The 19,877-nt window shown below is 36.2% G+C and overlaps 1 protein-coding gene across 4 annotated transcripts in view; it reads left to right on the plus strand.

The window, feature by feature from the left end:
• Window positions 1–19,877, plus strand: part of LOC116641645 (E3 SUMO-protein ligase RanBP2) — an 81,523-nt gene that overhangs the window by 45,871 nt on the left and 15,775 nt on the right. For 3 of the 4 annotated variants that reach the window (XM_032419451.1, XM_032419454.1, XM_032419453.1), the window contains exons 11-22: window positions 1–176; window positions 364–487; window positions 1,160–1,321; window positions 1,581–1,718; window positions 1,798–1,944; window positions 2,760–2,939; window positions 3,026–3,109; window positions 7,088–7,223; window positions 10,662–10,756; window positions 11,670–16,464; window positions 17,075–17,152; window positions 19,483–19,653. In XM_032419451.1, coding sequence (XP_032275342.1) covers window positions 1–176; window positions 364–487; window positions 1,160–1,321; window positions 1,581–1,718; window positions 1,798–1,944; window positions 2,760–2,939; window positions 3,026–3,109; window positions 7,088–7,223; window positions 10,662–10,756; window positions 11,670–16,464; window positions 17,075–17,152; window positions 19,483–19,653 — 6,286 coding nt within the window. The remainder of the gene's footprint in view (window positions 177–363; window positions 488–1,159; window positions 1,322–1,580; window positions 1,719–1,797; window positions 1,945–2,759; window positions 2,940–3,025; window positions 3,110–7,087; window positions 7,224–10,661; window positions 10,757–11,669; window positions 16,465–17,074; window positions 17,153–19,482; window positions 19,654–19,877) is intronic. The other variant, XM_032419452.1, reaches the window with a different exon arrangement.

Consider the following 19,877-nt stretch of genomic DNA (forward strand, 5'->3'; position numbering starts at 1 on the left):
GTATTTCTACTTGGAGTAATATATACCAGCCACTTACAATTAAAGGAGAAATGTAGTTCTCACTATAGCTTCTATCAGCCATTATGCTTGCCACTTCCTGTGTGTAAACAGCTTTGTACAGAAAGACAAAAATCTTGGTGGGATGCAGTTTGTAATCTAATTCACAGAAAAACAGTGTAAGTAGTAAAATAAAAACATTCCTTTAACATATTGCTTAAGTTTTTAACTTAAAAATCTATTTAAAAACTTACTGCCTAGGTATCTAATTCTCATGTGAAGATTGAGTTTGTCATGTGATGATTAACATACATGTAAGTTTTGAATTGTGTGTTTATAAATCAGTTTTATTAAACTTTTTTTTAGACCTGGAACCACAGCAAAATTGCGACTTCTAGTTCAGCATGACATAAACACGCTAAGGGGCCAGGAAAAACATGGCCTTCAGCCTGCCCTGCTTGTACATTGGGCAAAATGCCTTCAGAAAACGGTGAGTTCATTAAAGCGTAGGAATTTTTAAGAACATTACCTAATTTTTAAAAATCAGACTTTCACTGAGCCTTTTAGTTCAAATAGTATCAGCTTATTTGCTTTATGCCAGGTGAAATGTATTTTTTTAATCTTGCCACAAAATAGTTAATAGTTTATATAAGCATTTAGAACAGTGCCTAGCACAGTAAATGTTACATAAGTATTAGCTGTTGTTATTACTTAATAACTAAGTTATGATAATTATTATCCAGCCTCAAAAATTTGTTTTAAATGTCGATAGCAGAAGGCCCTGTAGGTTAAGGGCATTATAGATCTTTATAAATATTTGAGGTCTGTTCTATGGCAAGGTTAGGTGTGGATGTTTAACTCTGTGACCAAACTATGACACTTACAGAGTGGCAGGTTTGGGCTATGTTAAATGGCAACATTTAAAAAACAGGACTGCCTCATTAGGTAGTATCATTGAAAGTGTTTAAAAGTTGGGTCTAGAATGATCACTGGTATTATTAAGGTGGTTGTTTATTCCAACATTTGGAAAGTGAGGTCTATGACTTGAGATTCTATTTTGCCTTGATTTGAAATTTTAACCAGTTCAGACCATTTATAAAGGAATTTTTAGATTCTTTTATTTGTGTTCCTTAGGTTGTGTGCTTCTAACTTTCTATTTTAGGGCAGCGGTCTTAATTCTTTTTATGATCAACGGGAATACATAGGCAGAAGTGTTCATTATTGGAAAAAAGTTTTGCCAATGTTGAAGACAATCAAAAAGAAGAGCAGTATTCCTGAACCTACGGACCCTCTGTTTAAACATTTTCATAGTGCAGACATTCAGGTAATGGAGGATCCCTTTGTGAATGAACTGGAGATGTGGATTTCCAGTTTATAAACAAAGAAATAGAAGTATAAACTGTTTAAATCAATTGCCTGGCTCTTTGACCCTTGTCTTGTTTTCAAAATCCACTAGCTGTCACAAAACATGGCAGAAAAGAAGACTGAGCTGTTAATTAGATCATGTGAAATCTTTGGGAAATCACTTGGGTTTGATATTCTGGGGAGAGGCAGTTGGACTAAAAATTACTAAATGTGTTTAGGCATCTGAAGTTGGTGAATACGAGGAAGAAGCACACATAACATTTGCTATATTGGATGTAGTTAATGGAAATATAGAAGATGCTATGACTGCTTTTGAATCTATAAAAAACGTTGTTTCTTACTGGAATCTAGCACTGGTAAGTAGATGTTGTACGTGAATTAAAAGTTTTTTTATTTTAAAGACCTAATTGTTTCATAAAAGCATTCTTTGTATAGATTTTTCACAGAAAAGCAGAAGACATTGAAAATGATGCCCTTTCTCCTGAAGAACAAGAAGAGTGCAAAAATTACCTGAGAAAGGCCAGGGACTATCTAATAAAGATTTTAGATGACAGTGATTCCAATCTTTCAGTGGCCAAGAAGGTAAGCTACAGGCTCTCTGTACTTTCTTACTATTGCTGACTGGATGGTAAGTATTTTTACTTTGGTTTTATATTTTGATAATTTCAAAAACAGTAATACTACAGAAACGGTGAAAATATTAGCATTGCACTGTATCTTAGGTTTCTTTTCTTAAACTTGGGAATCTAACTTTCTGTTCTATAAAAATACTTGTTAGGGAATTTAGAAAAGGTTTCTAAGGCAGAATATTTATTTTTGTTATCTTGGCAATGCAATCAAAGCAAATATTGCAGCCTAAGCACCGGTTGTTAATGAATTTGGCAATTAAACATTTCACTGAAATTGAAAGTAGTTGCTGACACCTTCAGAGCATTTCTTCTCATCTTTTATCTTTTTTCTAACTGTCAGCAGTTTGAGACTGTCATGATGGTATTAACTTTAGTTATGTTCAACCTTCCAGGTATTTTGTTGATTAATTCATGTTGCTGCTCTTACGTTAGGATTGTTATTATCTGGTACATTCTAGCATCTATGTTTCTCTCCCCACTCAAAATTAATAAAAATCAGTAGCTTATTTTGTTCATGTGGAAAAACTTCCCAAGTTAACATTCCTCTACCATTATTATGGTTAACAGAAGGGACAGGAACATCATAGACTTTAGAGTCAGAAGACTTTAGATTACACAACCGTTTCTTGTGTGTTCCGATGTAAAGTATAAAGTGCTTATTAGACAAAAGTGAGAACATAAAAGTAAATTAATAAAGTCTTTGTATTTATTTCAGAGTTGTTTATTTTTGCAAAACTAAAGTCTTTGATTCATGCCTTTTGTTTTTAGTTGCCTGTGCCACTGGAGTCTGTAAAAGAGATGCTTAATTTGGTCATGCAGGAACTTGAGGACTATAGTGAAGGAGGTCTTCTTTATAAAAATGGTTCTTTGCGAAATGCAGATTCAGAAATAAAACATTCTACACCATCTCCCAGCATATATTCTCTGTCACCAAGTAAAAGTTACAAGGTAAGTAGAAAGAAAATGAATCACTCCAGTGCAGAATGTTTCTGTTCTCAATGTCTTAAGTACTTTCTTTTGTTATTTTTTTTTAGTATTCTCCCAAAACACCACCTCGATGGGCAGAAGATCAAAATTCTTTATTGAAAATGATCTGCCAACAAGTAGAGGCCATTAAGGTAAATCACTTAATATCTCTAAACTGCCTCTCTTATTCCAAGATTTCTTCCTTGACCACTCCCTCACTTCCTTGTAAAGCTGTTCAAAATGTCCCTTTGCCATGCTACTATAGAGTCATACTGTTTTGTATAGTTTACCTTGACACTTAACCATATTATTTCTCCCATTTTTTAATTTTAATTTTAATTTTTTAAACTGTAATTCCAGTGTTGTTAACATAGCGTTACATTAGTTTCAGGTGTACAATATAGTGACTCAGCAATTCTGTATGTTCCTCAGTGCTTATGAAGATAAATGTATTCTTTTTTATTTTTTTCAATTTTTTATTTGAATTCAGTTAACATATAGTATATTATTAGTTTTAGGGGTAGAATTTAGTGATTCATCGGTTATATATAATACCCAGTGCTCATTACATCAAGTGCCCTTAATGCCCATCACTCAGTTATCCCTCCCTACGCCCCCAGGAACCCTCAGTTTGTTCCCTACAGTTAAGAATCTCTAATGGTTTGCCTCCCTCTCTTATTTTATTTTTACTTTCCTTCCCATATGTTCATCTGTTTTGTTTCTTAAATTCCACATGAGTGAAATCATATGGTATTTGTCTTTGACTTATATTTCACTTAGCATAATACCCTTTAGTTCCATCCACGTCATTGTACATGGCAAGATTTCATTCTTTTCGATGGCTGAGTAATATTTCATTGTATATATATACCACATATATCTTCTTTATCCATTCATCTATTGATGGACACCTGGGCTCTTTCCATAGTTTGGCTCTTGTGGACATTGTTGCTATAAACATTGGGGTGCATATGTCCCTTTTAATCACTATGTTTGTATCCTTTGGGTAACTACCTAGTAGTGCAGTTGCTGGGTTGTAGAGTAGCTCTATTTTTAACTTTTTGAGGAACCTCCCTACTGTTTTCCAGAGTGGCTGCACCGGTTTGCATTCCCACCAAGATAAATGTAGTCTTAATCCCTGTCACCTCTTTCATTCATTCCTTCACCCACCTCCCCTTTGATAACCATCTGTTCTCTGTAGTTGAGTCTGTTTTTTTTGGTCCCCTCCCCCCCATTTTGTTTCTTTAAATTCCACATACGAGTGAAATCGTATGGTATTTTTCTCTGGCTTATTTTGCTTAGTATTATACTCTCTAGATCCATCCACATTGTTGCAAATGGTAGGATTTTGTTCTTTTTATGACTGAATAATATTCCATTGTATATATATATACCACGTCTTTTTTTAATACATTCATCTATCATTGGACACTTGTGCTGCTTCCATATCTTGGCTATTGTAAATAGTGCTGCAGTAAACATAGGGGTGCATATATCTCTTCGAATTAGTGTTTTAGTATTCTTTGGGTAAATACCCAGTAGTGTGATTACTGGTAGTTCTGTTTTTAATTTTTGAGCAACCTCCAAACTGTCTTCCACAGTAGCTGCACCAGTTTGCATTCCCACCAACAGTGTATGAAGATTCCTTTTTCTCCACATCCTTGCCAACACTTAACTGTTTCCTGTGTTTTTGATTTCAGCCATTCTGACAGGTGTGAGGTGATATCTCATTGTGGTTTTGAATTGCGTTTCCGTGATGTTGAGCATCTTTTCATGTGTCTTTAGGCCTTAACCATATTTTTGAAATTACTTGTTTCTGCTTCCTCTACCAGGTGTGAAGGCTTCAAAGGGAAAGACTCTTTAATCCAAAATATAGCAGCATTCCTGACATAGAGGTGGTTCCCAAGTGATTGAATTGAACTAGTGAAATAAAACTAATCATATGTTGGTCTAGGAGTTCATTTCTCAGACTGATTGGTTGTGCGTGTCATTTTTTATAGCTAGATATTGATATGTGGTCTAAGTTTCAAAAAGTCTATCTTTTTAGTAGTTTCATAAGAATTTAACTTAATATGTAAGGAAATGGTTATGTATTAATGATCTTATTTTAGCTGTATGAAAGTAATCTAACTGTTAGGCTCAAAGGAGCTTTATTTACTTGTTTGGAATTGGAAGTACATGTAGGTTGTTTCATGCTCATTGGGCAAGAACTAAAGCACCTATACTTTTGAAGTTACAGCAAGGATATCGTGATGTGTGCAGTTATTATAGTGTTATCAGCAATGTGTGAGACTTAACAAAAGTGCTGTTTGGAGGGGAACAAAATTTTGAATTTGTACAAAGATTTTGTATGTTAATTTTATATAACCGTGGCCTATTAATATTACATACCATCTTGGCTTACCTTATGGGTTTAGGCACCCAGCATTGTATTCTTTGGAAGTGTAGTGGAACATTACTCTGTGTTCCTGAAAAACTGGGTTTTAGGACTAACTCTGCCACTAATTAATGCTCTTGAGCCAGGCATTTCTTTACATTTTCTTTACTTTGCTTGGCTTCTCATCTGAAATGTGGGAATTGTTGAAACCAGTTCTCAACACATTTTCTAGTTGTTTGAATTTTTAAAATTATGGTTATAGCATTAATTGCATGTTTAGAACTATAGTGACTACTCAATTTTTCCAGGTGATTCCATCAGTTTCTTATTTTTTTGGATGTGTAGCATCTGGGCTAAATACGGTAGATGGATGAAGGGGGAATAATTTATTTAACTTGAAAATTCAAGATAGCTTTGATCTCCATATTTATGGCTTTTGGGAAATACCTATTTGGAACCACTTTCAGAAGGAGAAAGCAGACATGCTGTTGTATGTGTCTGTGACGTCACTTATAGCTGGTTGGATCCCTGGACCCATATACAGATATTTGATACTGTTTTCAAAAATGACTGTTGACTGATACCACTGTAGTTTCTTTGGAAAAAGATAAGTGCCTGTTTTGTAAGGGACATTTTGTAATTTCTGGGGTTGGGGAGGGTGTAGTCATTTAGTTGTCTGTAAAACAACAGAGATCTGGTAAGTAGCCACATAGTTACCATTAGAAAGCAGTGTGTCCTCTGTGTTGGCAGCAGAGTGGTATTATGAAAACATATTTGGAGTAAAATCTGGTTTGAATTCCAGCTGTGCTATTTCCTGCATCTTTTTTTTTTTTTTTCTCAAAATGTGAGTTAATATTGCTTATGTATGTAAGGATTGAGAATTTAAGTAAAATGCCTGGACTATATTATTATATACATAATATATTCTGAGCAGGTATCAGTTATTTTCCCTTTCCTAGTGAATCATTAGAGCATCAGCCTTGAAGGATTTGTAGTGTTTTGTTACATCAGTTGTGTGTAGGTGGAAAGCTAGTATTGGGAGGTAATTTGGAACATTGAGTAGCCTAGATGGACCGGAGAGGAAAGCAACGGTGAAAGGAGGTGCCGGAAGGGTGTTTGGGGCAATACTTCTGAGGACCAAGAATATCAGAGAAGTTTAATTTGTAGGTACTTGTGTTTTTGAACAGGGAGGTGTCTTGGCTAGAACTCACTTTAGGGGCACCTGGGTTGTTCATTTGGTTAAGTGTCTGCCTTTGGCTCAGGTCAGAATCCCAGGGTCCTGGGATTGAGCCCCCCCGCCCATTGGGCTTCCTGCTCAGTGAGGAGTCTGCTTCTCCCTCTTCCTCTGCCCCTTCACTTGCTGTCTCTTGCTCCCCCCTTTCTCAAATAAATACATAAATAAAATCTTAAAAAAAAAAACCCTCAACTTTGGAAAGATTAATGTAGGCAAGTATGGAGTGGAAATGGAGATGAAGCCATCTAGGAGGTTATCAGTTTAGGTGATAGCTAACTCTAGAATGAATTAGGTAATATGGTAGTAAGGAATGAAAGAATGGGAGGAAATAAATTGGTTTTAACAAATTAAGGATCATTTTCTTAGTTGAGCACCTGATACACAGATCTTACTGGAATATCGAATCTCTAAAAACACATCATCAAGTATTTAAAGTATTTAAATTTAAAATACCTGTTTGCTCTGGCACTGTTTCTGGCATGGTACAGTTGCTTATAGTTGTTTTCTTCCTTCCAACAGAAAGAAATGCAGGAGTTGAAACTACATAGTAGTAACTCAGGGTCCCCTCATCGTTGGCCTGCAGAGAATTATGGACCAGATTCCGTGCCTGATGGATATCAGGGATCACAGACTTTTCATGGGGCTCCACTAACAGGTTAGTTTGAAACTGGATAATTCCAAATTTTAGTAAAGTCACTGTACTTCCTCCTCCTCTACACAGATAACTTGTGAACTCACCTTGTCTATATATATTTGTTTATATACATGTTTATACATGTCTGCTTATATGTTTCTTAAGCCGTGTGTGGTATTACTGAGATTTTTATAACTCTAAGCAGAAACAAAACAAGCTTTATCTGATCCTTTAATACATATGTCAGAGAAGCTGAGACTGAGGTAGAACTATTCCTGACTTTTGGAAAATGTTACCTGATATTGTTGTGCATTAAGAGATGGCTAAATAAAACCTCAGGATTTATTTTGGTGATATACTTAAGGTATGACATTCATTTTGAAATACCATGGTCATACAAAGAAGGAAGGAGTTGGAGCTGGGCCATATTGAAATTTGAAGTTGTGCTCTCTAGTACATAGTGACCTCTTGAGTCAGTTTGTGTGTTTGAAATGTGGAGATAAAACTTGCCTCTCATTATTGTGAGCATTTGTGTATGTGTAGGTGTGTTAGAGTGTGTAGTAAACAATGAACCAGGGGTGTCCTGTGGGTTGTCTGTGTGCAGAAGTGCTTTGTGCATGTAATTTCCTTTAATCATGGTAACCCAGAATGGTAGATACCATTATGAATTTTTTTTTTAAAGATTTTTTATTTATTTGAGAGGAGAGCATGAGCAGGGGGTGGAGGGGCAGAGGGAGAGGGAGAAGCAAGCAGTCTCTTCGCTGAGCAGGGAGCCTAAACACAGGGCCTGATCCCAGGACCCTGGGATCGTGACCTGAGCTGAAGGCAGACGCTTAACCAACTGCACCACCTAGGTGCCCCATGAATTCTATTTTTATAGATGAAGAAATGGGTTTAGAAAGGTTATGTAATTTATCCATTATTGTATAGCTAATTATTGGTAGAGCCGGGGTTCAAACTTCAGTGGTCTTACGATATATTGCCCACAGGCAGCCAGAAATGTTGATAAAAACAGGTTTCCTTGACATGAGATAGATTCCTGAAATGGTAGTAGTATGCTTTTTTTTTCCTAACTGGTTTTAACCCAGGGAAGATTTAGAATAGTATGTTCCAGTTTAGATGAGCACATTTATGTGATGGTCCATTGGGCCGTACTGAAAGCAGCCTCACTATCCTCTTTTGACAGCGTCTTTTAATGTAGGCAAAATAATAGGAAATCTTTGTAAAGTCAGACTTATTAAATGTCATGAGTCATGGTTAAATAGATATATGAGATGTGTCAAGAGTTCACACATTGCTCACTTAAAAACCCTGTGCACTGTGTAGAGCCTGGCATAGAGAAGATAAGTAAACTGGCTAGCCTTTTCTAGGGCTTTTTGAGTGCTGTGTGGAATTGATCATTTGGCACCTTTTGAGTCACAATTTCCATTTCTTCTGTGTACAGACATAAAAGGTCTTCTGGTTGTTAAACATAACATTCTTCACATTGTCTCATTTTATTCTTGCAATTACCCTATGAAATGTATAGAAGCAGCACATCCTCATTTTACAATTGAGAAAAATGGAGACCCCAAACAGCTGATTGACAAGGTCGCAAAGCAGCTTTGTGGCCCTGAAAGGTAGAGAGCTCAAGTCCCCTGTTTCGCATTCCTGTGCTCATAGATTTATTTTTCTTAATGAAAGTAAAAGTATACCAAGATGTTCCTTGTCTTTTTAAAAGAAAATGATAAAAAACAATGATTAATAAGCTTACAGGAAATATTCAGAAGTACTAGTAAACTAAAAACTACCACATAGAGTGCTATTAACATTTTTGGAGCATTTCCTTCTGGTCCTTTCTCTTTGTATATGTAAAGAATTTTTAGTGAGATTTTTATCATTATTATGTTGTATGTAGATGAGTAGTCTGTTTTTTAAATATTAGAGTTCTGAGCATTTTTCTTAAATATTTTTTGAAAATACGGTTAATGAATACAGGTTTTTGCATCACGTAGAAGTACTGCAAATTTTATTCCCTTATTATTTCCAATTTGCGGTTATAAATAATGCTGTGGACACATTCTTAGGATTGTTAGTGTATTTAAAAAATTCTTCTAGGTTGGAAAATTGCTTTCCGGAAAAGCTATGCCAGTTTACATTCTTTAACCACCATTATCTGATAGTGCCCATCTCATTGCATTCTTGCTTAGTGTTAACGATTATTGGTTTCTAAAAACCTTCACCAATTTTTAAAAACAAAAATGGTATCAGTTTTTATTTTTTATACTGGGCGTGTTCAACACTTTATAATCTTTTATATTTCTGAGTTATCTGTTTATTTGGTACTTTTTTCCTAGTAGATTATTTTTAGTAGGTTTATAAGAACTCTTTAATTTTTTTTTCACTATTAAGAGTCACTAGTCACAATAAAGTCACTAGTTAAATTTTCAGACTTTATGATTCTTGGCTCATATCCATCAGCTTGTTCTGTGTTCTGTTCCTTTTTTCTCCCCAGAATGTTTCCAAAATAATCATCTTTACCAGGCAGTTCCATTAGTTTTCCAAATTCAAACTTGGGCTTCTTTAGCAATTTTTACTTTTCTAGTCACTCTAAAGAGAACATAAATAGCCTGACTAGTCTTTTCTAGGTCTTTTTTAGGGCTTTCTAGAATCAATTGTTTAGCACCTCTTGGGTCACAATTTCCATTTCTTCCATGTCACGGCATAAATGGTCTTTAAGTTGTTTTGTTTTCTGATAAAACTTTCATAAAACAAATTAAGCTTTGCTATGAACATGAGTGTCTTCTAGTTGTTAGTTTCCTGGTGAAACTCATACAAAACTGATGGAACAAATAGTTTGGACATCAACATGAGTGTCAGTCATGATGTGCCCTTTTTTTTAAAAGCCAAGGAACACATTTTGTGTTACCCGTGAGATTCTTTGCATGAATTTATCAGGTGATTTTTGAATGGAACATTTTCAGCTTGAGTTTATAAAATGCAGTCTTATCTTTCCGCAAATTTTTAAGGCTCATTTTAAAAACATTGCCCTGAGGCCAATCAGATGCATTTTGGTTCTTTAAGTCCTTCCTGTGACTAGTGTATTCCCAGTATTTCTGATGTTGAACATAGACTGTGCTTTCATATCATACCAATCTTTCTTAGAAAATGGACCAAACGCTTTCTTCTTGGCTCCTTTTTTGATGCTTGTTGTGAGGCGCTTGTTCTTGTTGACCACTGTGGTGCTGCTCTCTTATTCCTCATGTGTCATATTTAGGGGTTTTTCCTAGTTTGTCATTTGATAATCTTCTTTATGGTATATTTTGATGTATAGAAATTAAAAAAAAATCTATAGTTAAATCTTTCTTTGATTTCTATTGCTTTTGTAATTTATAGTTCTTGCCTAGATAGTCTTAACTGTAGTATAGACTTTTAACTGTTTTCTTTCTTTTCTTTTTTTTTCTTTTTTTTTTTTTTTAGTTGCAACTACTGGCCCTTCAGTATATTATAGTCAGTCACCAGCATATAATTCCCAGTATCTTCTCAGACCAGCAGCTAATGTTACTCCCACAAAGGTAACAAAGGAATAATTTATACATTTATAAATATCTCCTTTTTAATTGTTCAGGCTTCCTTCAAAGAAATTCAAGAAGTAGTTCAGCATTAAACTTTTATGTCCCATAAGATACAGATATTTTAAATTTCTTTCCAGATATAGAAGTTATGCTTCTTACTCATTTTTATGTTAAAATAAGTTTGAACATTTAGAATATTTTCTAAATGGGGGGTGGTGGTGGTGGTGATGGGTCCTTCATCATTTTGTTGTGGCGGAAATAGGACTAGAATGGCCTTGCTGAACCACTATGTGGTAAGTACTTCAGGCCGAAGTGGCTATGTAGGGGTCTATTAACAACCATTATTACAACCATAGTTGAGCTATGAAGCTTTGAAGACAGATGGCTTGGGTGAATTTAGACCCTGGCTCTTCTGCTCGCTGTGACCTTGGGCAAGTTTGTTAATCTCTCTATGCATTAGTTGCCTCATATGTAAAATGAGGATAATAATCCCTTAATTCATAGGGTTTTTGAGGATATTAAAATGAGATATTATGTAAAGTGCTTAGAACAGTGCCCAGTTGGCACATTAGTAAATGCTCGATAAATGTTAGTCTCCATCATCATCATCATTATTGTTAACATCATTTGACACATTATTTAGGAATGAAGAAGAAATTTTTTCTATGCGTTTATTGTAGAATTGGATTTTTAACTGTTATTAGTTAAGGCAATTTCCGTTATATGCCAAGAAAGGAGTATAACTGTAAGTATCTTTGTAAGTAATGTCTTCTCTTAATGCTGTGGTACATACCTTAATGATATCTTTACCTTATAATGCTCATGTTTGTGGTTTGTGAGAATTGGTTTGTATCTAGTTATCTGCAGTTTTGTAGACAACCTACAAAAATTTTTAACTTTTTTTTTCTTTTAGGGTCCAGTTTATGGCATGAATAGGCTTCCACCTCAACAACATATATATGCCTATTCCCAACAGATGCACACACCACCAGTCCAAAGCTCATCTGCTTGTATGTTCTCTCAAGAGATGTATGGTCCTCCATTGCGTTTTGAGTCTCCTGCAACAGGAATTCTGTCACCCAGGGGTGATGATTACTTTAATTACAATGTTCAACAGACAAGCACAAATCCACCTTTGCCAGAGCCAGGTTATTTCACAAAACCCCCAGTTGCAACTCATGCTTCAAGATCTGCAGAATCTAAGGTTATTGAATTTGGAAAAACTAATTTTGTTCAGCCTGTGCCAGGTGAAGGAATAAGACCATCTTTGACAGCACCTGCACATACAACACAGCCAACTCCTTTTAAATTTAACTCAAATTTCAAGTCAAATGATGGTGACTTTACCTTTTCTTCACCGCAGGTTGTGACACAGCCCCCTTCTACAGCTTACAATAATAATGAAAGCCTTTTAGGTCTCTTAACTTCAGATAAACCTTTGCAGGGAGATGGCTACAGTGGACCAAAAGCTAGTCAAACCATTGGACCTCGAAATACATTCAGTTTTGGAAGCAAAAATGTGCCTGGAATTTCATTTACTGAGAACATGGGTCCAAATCAGCAAAAGAATTCTGGTTTTCGTCGAAGTGATGACATGTTTACTTTCCACGGTCCAGGGAAATCAGTATTTGGAACACCCGCACCAGAGCTGGCCAACAAGAGTCATGAAACAGATGGAGGGAGTGCCCATGGTGATGACGATGATGACGGCCCTCACTTTGAGCCTGTGGTACCTCTTCCTGATAAGATTGAAGTAAAAACCGGTGAGGAAGATGAAGAAGAATTCTTTTGCAATCGTGCAAAATTGTTTCGTTTTGATGCAGAATCCAAAGAATGGAAGGAACGTGGAATTGGCAATGTAAAAATCCTAAGGCATAAAACATCTGGTAAAATTCGCCTTCTGATGAGACGAGAGCAAGTATTAAAAATCTGTGCAAATCATTACATCAGTCCAGATATGAAATTGACACCAAACGCTGGCTCTGACAGATCTTTTGTATGGCATGCTCTTGATTATGCAGATGAGTTGCCCAAACCAGAACAACTTGCTATTAGATTCAAAACTCCCGAGGAAGCAGCACTTTTTAAGTGCAAGTTTGAAGAGGCCCAGAACATTTTAAAAGCCTTAGGAGCAAATGTAGCCACAACAACAAATCAGGCTATGAGAATTGTAAAAGAACCCACAAGTCATGATAACAAAGATATTTGCAAATCTGATGCTGGAAACATGAATTTTGAATTTCAAATTGCAAAGAAAGAAGGGTCTTGGTGGCATTGTAACAGCTGCTCATTAAAGAATGCTGCAACTGCTAAGAAGTGTGTTTCATGCCAGAATCTAAACCCAAACAAGAAAGAACTCCTTGGCCCACCATTAGTTGAAACTGTGTCTGCTCTTAAAACTGGCCCAGAAAATACTCCAGATAGATTTGCGTCAATGACTCCAAAGAAAGAAGGTCACTGGGATTGTAGTATTTGCTTAGTAAGAAATGAACCTACTGTATCTAGGTGTAGTGCATGCCAGAATGCAAAGGCTACTAACAAAAGTGGATCTTCAATTGTTCAGCAAGCTTCCTTTAAATTTGGCCAGGGAGATCTTCCTAAGTCTGTTAACAGTGATTTCAGATCTGTTTTTTCTACTAAGGAAGAACAGTGGGATTGCAGTGTATGCCTTGTGCAAAATGAAGGAAGTTCTACAAAGTGTGCTGCTTGTCAGAATCCAAGAAAACAGAGTTTACCTACTTCTTCTGTTGCAGCACCTGCTTCTTTTAAGTTTGGTACTTCAGAGATAAGTAAAACCCCAAAGAGTGGATTTGAGGACATGTTTGCTAAGAAGGAAGGACAGTGGGATTGCAGTTGCTGCTCGTTACGAAATGAAGCAGGTGCTACAATATGTGTTGCTTGTCAGAATCCAGGTAAACTGAGTCTACCCACGTCTGCTGCTCCAGCATCTGCCTCTTTTAAGTTTAGTACTTCAGAGACAAGCAAAACTCCAAAGAGTGGATTCGAAGGCATGTTCACCAAGAAGGAAGGACAATGGGACTGCAGTATTTGCTTAGTGCGAAATGAAGCAAGTGCTGCCACATGTGTTGCTTGCCAGAATCCAAGTAAACAAAATCAGCCTACTTCTGCTGTTCTACCTCCGGCCTCATCAGATACATGCAAGGCTCCAAAGGGTGGATTTGAAGGAATGTTCACCAAGAAGGAAGGACAGTGGGATTGTAGCATTTGCTTTGTGCAAAATGAGAGTTCTTCCTTAAAATGTGTGGCTTGTGATGCCTCTAAACCAACTCATAAACCTAGTGCAGAAGCTCCTTCAGCTTTCACATTAGGCTCAAAAACTAAGTTAAATGACTCTTCTGGAAGTCAGGTTGGAACAGGATTTAAAAGTAACTTTTCTGAAAAAGCTTTTAAATTTGGTACAGCAGAACAAGGGTTTAAATTTGGGCATGTGGATCAAGAAAATACACCTTCATTTATGTTTCAGGGTTCTTCTAATACAGATTCTAAGTCAACAAAAGAAGGATTTAGTTTTTCTGTCCCTATGTCTGCTGATGGATTTAAATTTGGCATTCAGGAACCTGGAAATCAAGAGAAGAAATGTGAAAAGCCCCTTGAAAATGACACTGGTGTTCAGGCTCAGGATATCAGTGGTCAGAAGAATGGTAGTGGTGTGATTTTTGGTCAAAGTGGTAGCACTTTTACCTTTGCAGATCTTGCAAAATCAACTTCAGGAGAAGGATTTCAGTTTGGCAAAAAAGACCCTAATTTCAAGGGATTTTCAGGTGCGGGAGAAAAATTATTCTCATCACAAAGTGGTAAAATGGCTGATAAAGCCGACACTTCTGCTGACCTTGAGAAAGATGATGATGCCTATCGGACCGAGGACAGTGATGACATACATTTTGAACCAGTAGTTCAGATGCCTGAAAAAGTGGAACTTGTAACAGGAGAAGAAGATGAAAAAGTTCTTTATTCACAGCGGGTAAAATTATTTAGATTTGATGCTGAGATAAGTCAGTGGAAAGAAAGGGGTCTGGGGAACTTAAAAATTCTCAAGAATGAAGTCAATGGCAAACTGCGAATGCTGATGCGAAGAGAACAGGTACTAAAAGTGTGTGCTAATCATTGGATAACAACTACGATGAACCTGAAGCCTCTCTCTGGGTCCGATAGAGCATGGATGTGGTTAGCGAGTGATTTTTCTGATGGTGATGCCAAACTAGAGCAGCTGGCAGCAAAATTTAAAACACCAGAGCTGGCTGAAGAATTTAAGCAGAAATTTGAGGAATGCCAGCGACTTCTATTAGATATACCACTTCAGACTCCTCATAAACTTGTAGACACTGGCAGAGCTGCCAAGTTAATCCAGAGAGCGGAAGAAATGAAGAGTGGATTAAAAGATTTCAAAACGTTTTTGACAAATGATCAAACAAAAGTCACTGACGGAGAGAGTGAGAGCTCTGATGCAGGTGCTGCCAGTGCCTCTGATACAACCAGCAAGCCAAACCCTGAAAACACGGGGCCCACACTGGAGTGGGACAACTATGACTTAAGGGAAGATGCTTTGGATGGTAGTGTGAGTAGTAGCTCAGTACATGCTTCTCCATTGGCAAGTAGCCCTGTGAGGAAAAATCTCTTCCGCTTTGGTGAGTCAACAACAGGATTTAACTTCAGTTTTAAATCTGCTCTGAGTCCATCTAAGTCTCCTGCCAAGTTGAATCAGAGTGGGACCTCAGTTGGCACTGATGAAGAATCTGATGTTACTCAGGAAGAAGAGAGAGATGGACAGTACTTTGAACCTGTTGTACCTTTACCTGATCTAGTGGAAGTGTCCAGTGGTGAGGAAAATGAACAAGTTGTTTTTAGTCACAGAGCAAAACTCTATAGGTATGATAAAGATGTTGGTCAGTGGAAAGAAAGAGGCATTGGTGATATAAAGATTTTACAGAATTATGATAATAAGCAAGTTCGCATCGTGATGAGAAGGGACCAGGTATTAAAACTTTGTGCCAATCACAGAATAACTCCAGACATGACTTTGCAAAATATGAAAGGGACAGAACGAGTGTGGGTGTGGACTGCTTGTGATTTTGCAGATGGGGAAAGAAAAGTAGAACATTTAGCTGTCCGTTTTAAACTACAGGATGTTGCAGACTCATTTAAGAAAATATTTGATGAAGCAAAAATTGCCCAAGAAAAAGATTCTTTGATAACACCTCAGGTTTCTCATTCAACCACTCCCAGAGAGTCGCCATGTGGCAAAATTGCTGTAGCTGTATTAGAAGAAACCACAAGAGAGAGGACAGATTTAATTCAGGGTGACGACACAGCAGATGCAACTTCAGAAGTTGGAGAAGCATCTAGCACATCTGAAGCAACAACAAAAGCAGTGGTTTCTCCTCCAAAGTTTGTATTTGGTTCAGAGTCCGTTAAAAGTATTTTTAGTAGTGAAAAATCAAAACCATTTGCATTTGGCAACAGTTCAGCCACTGGGTCTTTGTTTGGATTTAGTTTTAATGCACCTTTGAAAAATAGTAGTGAAATTAGTTCAGTAGTCAAGAGTGGATCTGAAAGAAAAGTGGAACCTAATTGTGAAGAGTCGAAGAATTCCGATAGCAAACAATCTTCAGATGGCAAAGTCAGAAATCTCTTTGCTTTTCCAAAGGAAGAGTCCTCAACTAATTACACATTTAAAACACCAGAAAAGGGTAAGCACTTAGTTTTTAGTATAAGCAGAATTTTTCGTCCATTGACTTGTAAATATTTTGCTTAATGCATATACTCTTTGTAGGATACTAATGTTTTAGTAAATGTTGGGTCATAAACATAGTGCTTTGTCAACAGCAAAAAAAAATAATGGTACAGATTTTTTTTTCTCCCTAAATCTGTTTCCCTGTTACTGTTTAAACAGCAACAGAGAATGTGTGTGTAAGTTATTTAGGAGATCTCACTAACTGGAAGATATTTATATCATGTTTCGTGCAGAGAACAAGAACCTAATACAGTACCAAAGTTTAGTGCCTCATGTACTTGAATCACGAGCATTAGCTCAGGTTTGATGTTTTTTTTTTAAGTGTTCATTCTTCAATGTATTATTCTCTTGTCACTCAAAAAACATGGTACTGAGATGTTTATATGTTATATAAGGTAGTCTTGCCACTATTTATTAAATGAGCAAAGAATGAAACTTCCAGGATAAATGAATATGTAAGACAGCCAAATTGGTATAAATTGAAGGACTCTGGCTTTTTATATTTTAAAATCACATTCACTTTGATTCTCAGAATGTTCAAAAATTAAATACTCTTTATTTTCTAGGATTTAATTTTAGCCTTTTTAAATCTAATCCAATGGCTTTTTGGACGAGCATCCCTTCCTCACAGCCTGAGAACAAAGGTATAGAGCTAGTATTCTCAGTATGAGATGACGTCAGTTTTTTTTAGCAGCTGGTAGTCCTTAGCAAAGTAACTGGCTGTATGAAATTAAGTACTTAACACTTAAGTGTGCATGTTAAAAGAATGTCTGTTTAAACAAGTACTTTTTTTGATTGGTGGTGTATAACACTGTTTAATGCTGGTTTTTTTTTTTTTTTTTAATTGGATGATATGTTTTCTCACTATTGTACAACAACATTTTCAGGTAGATCCATGTGGTCTTTACCTTTCGCTGCTTTGTACTTCATTATTCTGTTATTTTCAACTCTGCTTGATGAAGACCTGTGTTTTTTCTTTTTTTTTTTTTTTTTTGACCTGTGTTTTTTCTAACATTTATCTTTAGCCAGTAATGTCTGCTGGCATGTATACACATGGAACAGAGTTTCCCTTTAAGGTTATCCTTTTGGATAGGGTTTAGAAAAATATCCTATTTGAAAGTAGATGCCATTTTTAACAGCCAACATTATATACTTGGTATGTTATAAAAGTAAATGTTGGTATTAGAGTGGAATAATAGGAAGTGGGGCTTTTGTTGACCTTCAAGATCAAGGTTAGGGAAATAAAGCTCTCTGTTAGTATCTAATAACGTATCTTGAGCAACACAACTATGTTCAATGATAAAATGACAATCCTTGATTGCTAAAGAAGCTTTTAACCCTCATTCTTAAGGATGTATTCTTTGGGAAATTATGTGAAAAGTGTGGACTTTTTCCTGTAAATGACATATACTTGCATGCACATTCTGGGACCCTCGGTTAAGAATCCCTAGCCTAAGAGCAGATTTACCAGTATACTACTGTAGGACAAAGAGCCTTATTCTATTTCAAATCCAAGAATGTCATGGTCCCAAAGGACCTTAGAGATCGAGGTTTCAGACATGAGGAAACTGAGGTTTGGCCAGGTTATCTGAAATGCCCAAGTTGTCTTTACCAGCTAATAGAATTGGAATAAGAATCTGTATCTTTCACTGTTGTAATTGATACTCTGGTTTTCTAATTAAGGAGAGTAAAAGGCAAGTTTAACATTGTAAAAGGGCTCTAGTTCTCTAGATCACATCAAATATGACCTGTGTATATAATTTAGAATTTTCTAATAGCCATATTAAAAAATAGAATAAAAAGAAACAGGTGAAAAAAAGCAGATGAAATTAATTTTAATAATCTATTCCATTACATTATATCTGAAATACCATTTCAAGTTCTAATCAGTATAAAAAATAATGAGAAACTTCATATTTTAGGTGTTTTTTTTTTTGTACGAAGTCTTCAAAGTCCGTGTATTTTTTTTTTTTTTTTTAAGAGAGGGGGAGAGAGCCAGCGAGAATGTGCTCACGAATGGGAGGGGCAGGGAGAGAGAGGTGGGAAAAGTGAGAATCTCAGCTGACTCCTCACTGAGTGTGGAGCCCGACACAGGGCTCAATCTCATGATCCCAAGATCAAGACCTGAGCCGAAATCAAGAGCTGGATGGTTAACCAGCTGAGCCACTCAGGTGCCCCCAGTGTGTATTTTTATACTTGGAGCAGGACTCAGTTTGGACTAGCCACATTTCAAGTGCTTAATAGCCACAAGTGGCTAAATACCATCTTGGGCAGCACCAGTTTATACATGATTTGTTTTATCTGTTCCTTTTGCCAGATACTCCTCTTTATAGACCGCAGTGTATTGTATGAAGAATCCCTTTTTTCTTTGTATTTTCCTTTTTTTGTTGTTTTTTAGCTATAAAAATCGTCTTAGATTCTTACAGTATTACTTACCCCTAGGATAACAGTGGTTTTAATTTAGTTTTATATGTTATGCTTGGAAATACGCAAAACTGGATGTAACTCTCATCAGCCACCATCCTTGGCAATTGTTAACTTTCCTTGTAGGAACTAATCAAGGTTAGCTTTGCATTAGTTTTATACTAATCTTTGCTCATAATTTCTGTAAGTTTTTTCAGTTGCAAATGCATGGATATTTTGCTAAGCTATTTAGTATGCCATAAATATCGTTACGGCAGCACTATTTAAATACCTTTCACAATTATAGCCATTAATAGTAGTTTTTTTCAATGATCAATGAGTAAATGCAGTATTTTTTTGGTTTTAAATAGATTCTGTGTTCACTAAGGGTTTTGACAGAACGTTATATCAGGTTTCTAATTATTTACAGAGCTCTGTCCACATCAAAGTTTGTGTTCTCATCACTATGCTATTTTAACCTAAAGATAAGTTCCATGGTTTTATTTTCAGCTAGGATATTGATGTTAATACCTGTTTAATATCTTTATAATTTTTTGGACTTGCTTTATAGCAAAAGAGAAGGAAAAACCTGAAGATCCTTCCTCAGATGATGAAGTTCTCATTGTATATGAGTTAACACCCACCGCTGAGCAAAAAGCTCTTGCAAGCAAACTTAAACTTCCTCCAACTTTCTTCTGCTATAAGAATAATCCGGATTATATTAGTGAAGAAGAAGAGGATGGTAAATCTTTTGTTATTTTAAACACATTCTTTTCATGCTAATCTTAGTAATGGGGGGGAGGTATGGTTAAATTATTTTAAGGCTGCCTCTTGGAACCCATCACTGCTGTCCTTGTAGGTAAGATGTTTTTCCTCAATGTATGTGTTGCAAATAGTCAGTGGATGTAATGGTTGAAACAACTGCATTTATTAAGTGAGGATTTTGTGGATGGCTACTATAAGTTG

The sequence above is a fragment of the Phoca vitulina genome, unplaced genomic scaffold, assembly GCF_004348235.1.
Source record: "Phoca vitulina isolate PV1807 unplaced genomic scaffold, GSC_HSeal_1.0 scaffold22, whole genome shotgun sequence".
In the NCBI taxonomy this organism is placed as follows: domain Eukaryota; kingdom Metazoa; phylum Chordata; class Mammalia; order Carnivora; family Phocidae; genus Phoca; species Phoca vitulina.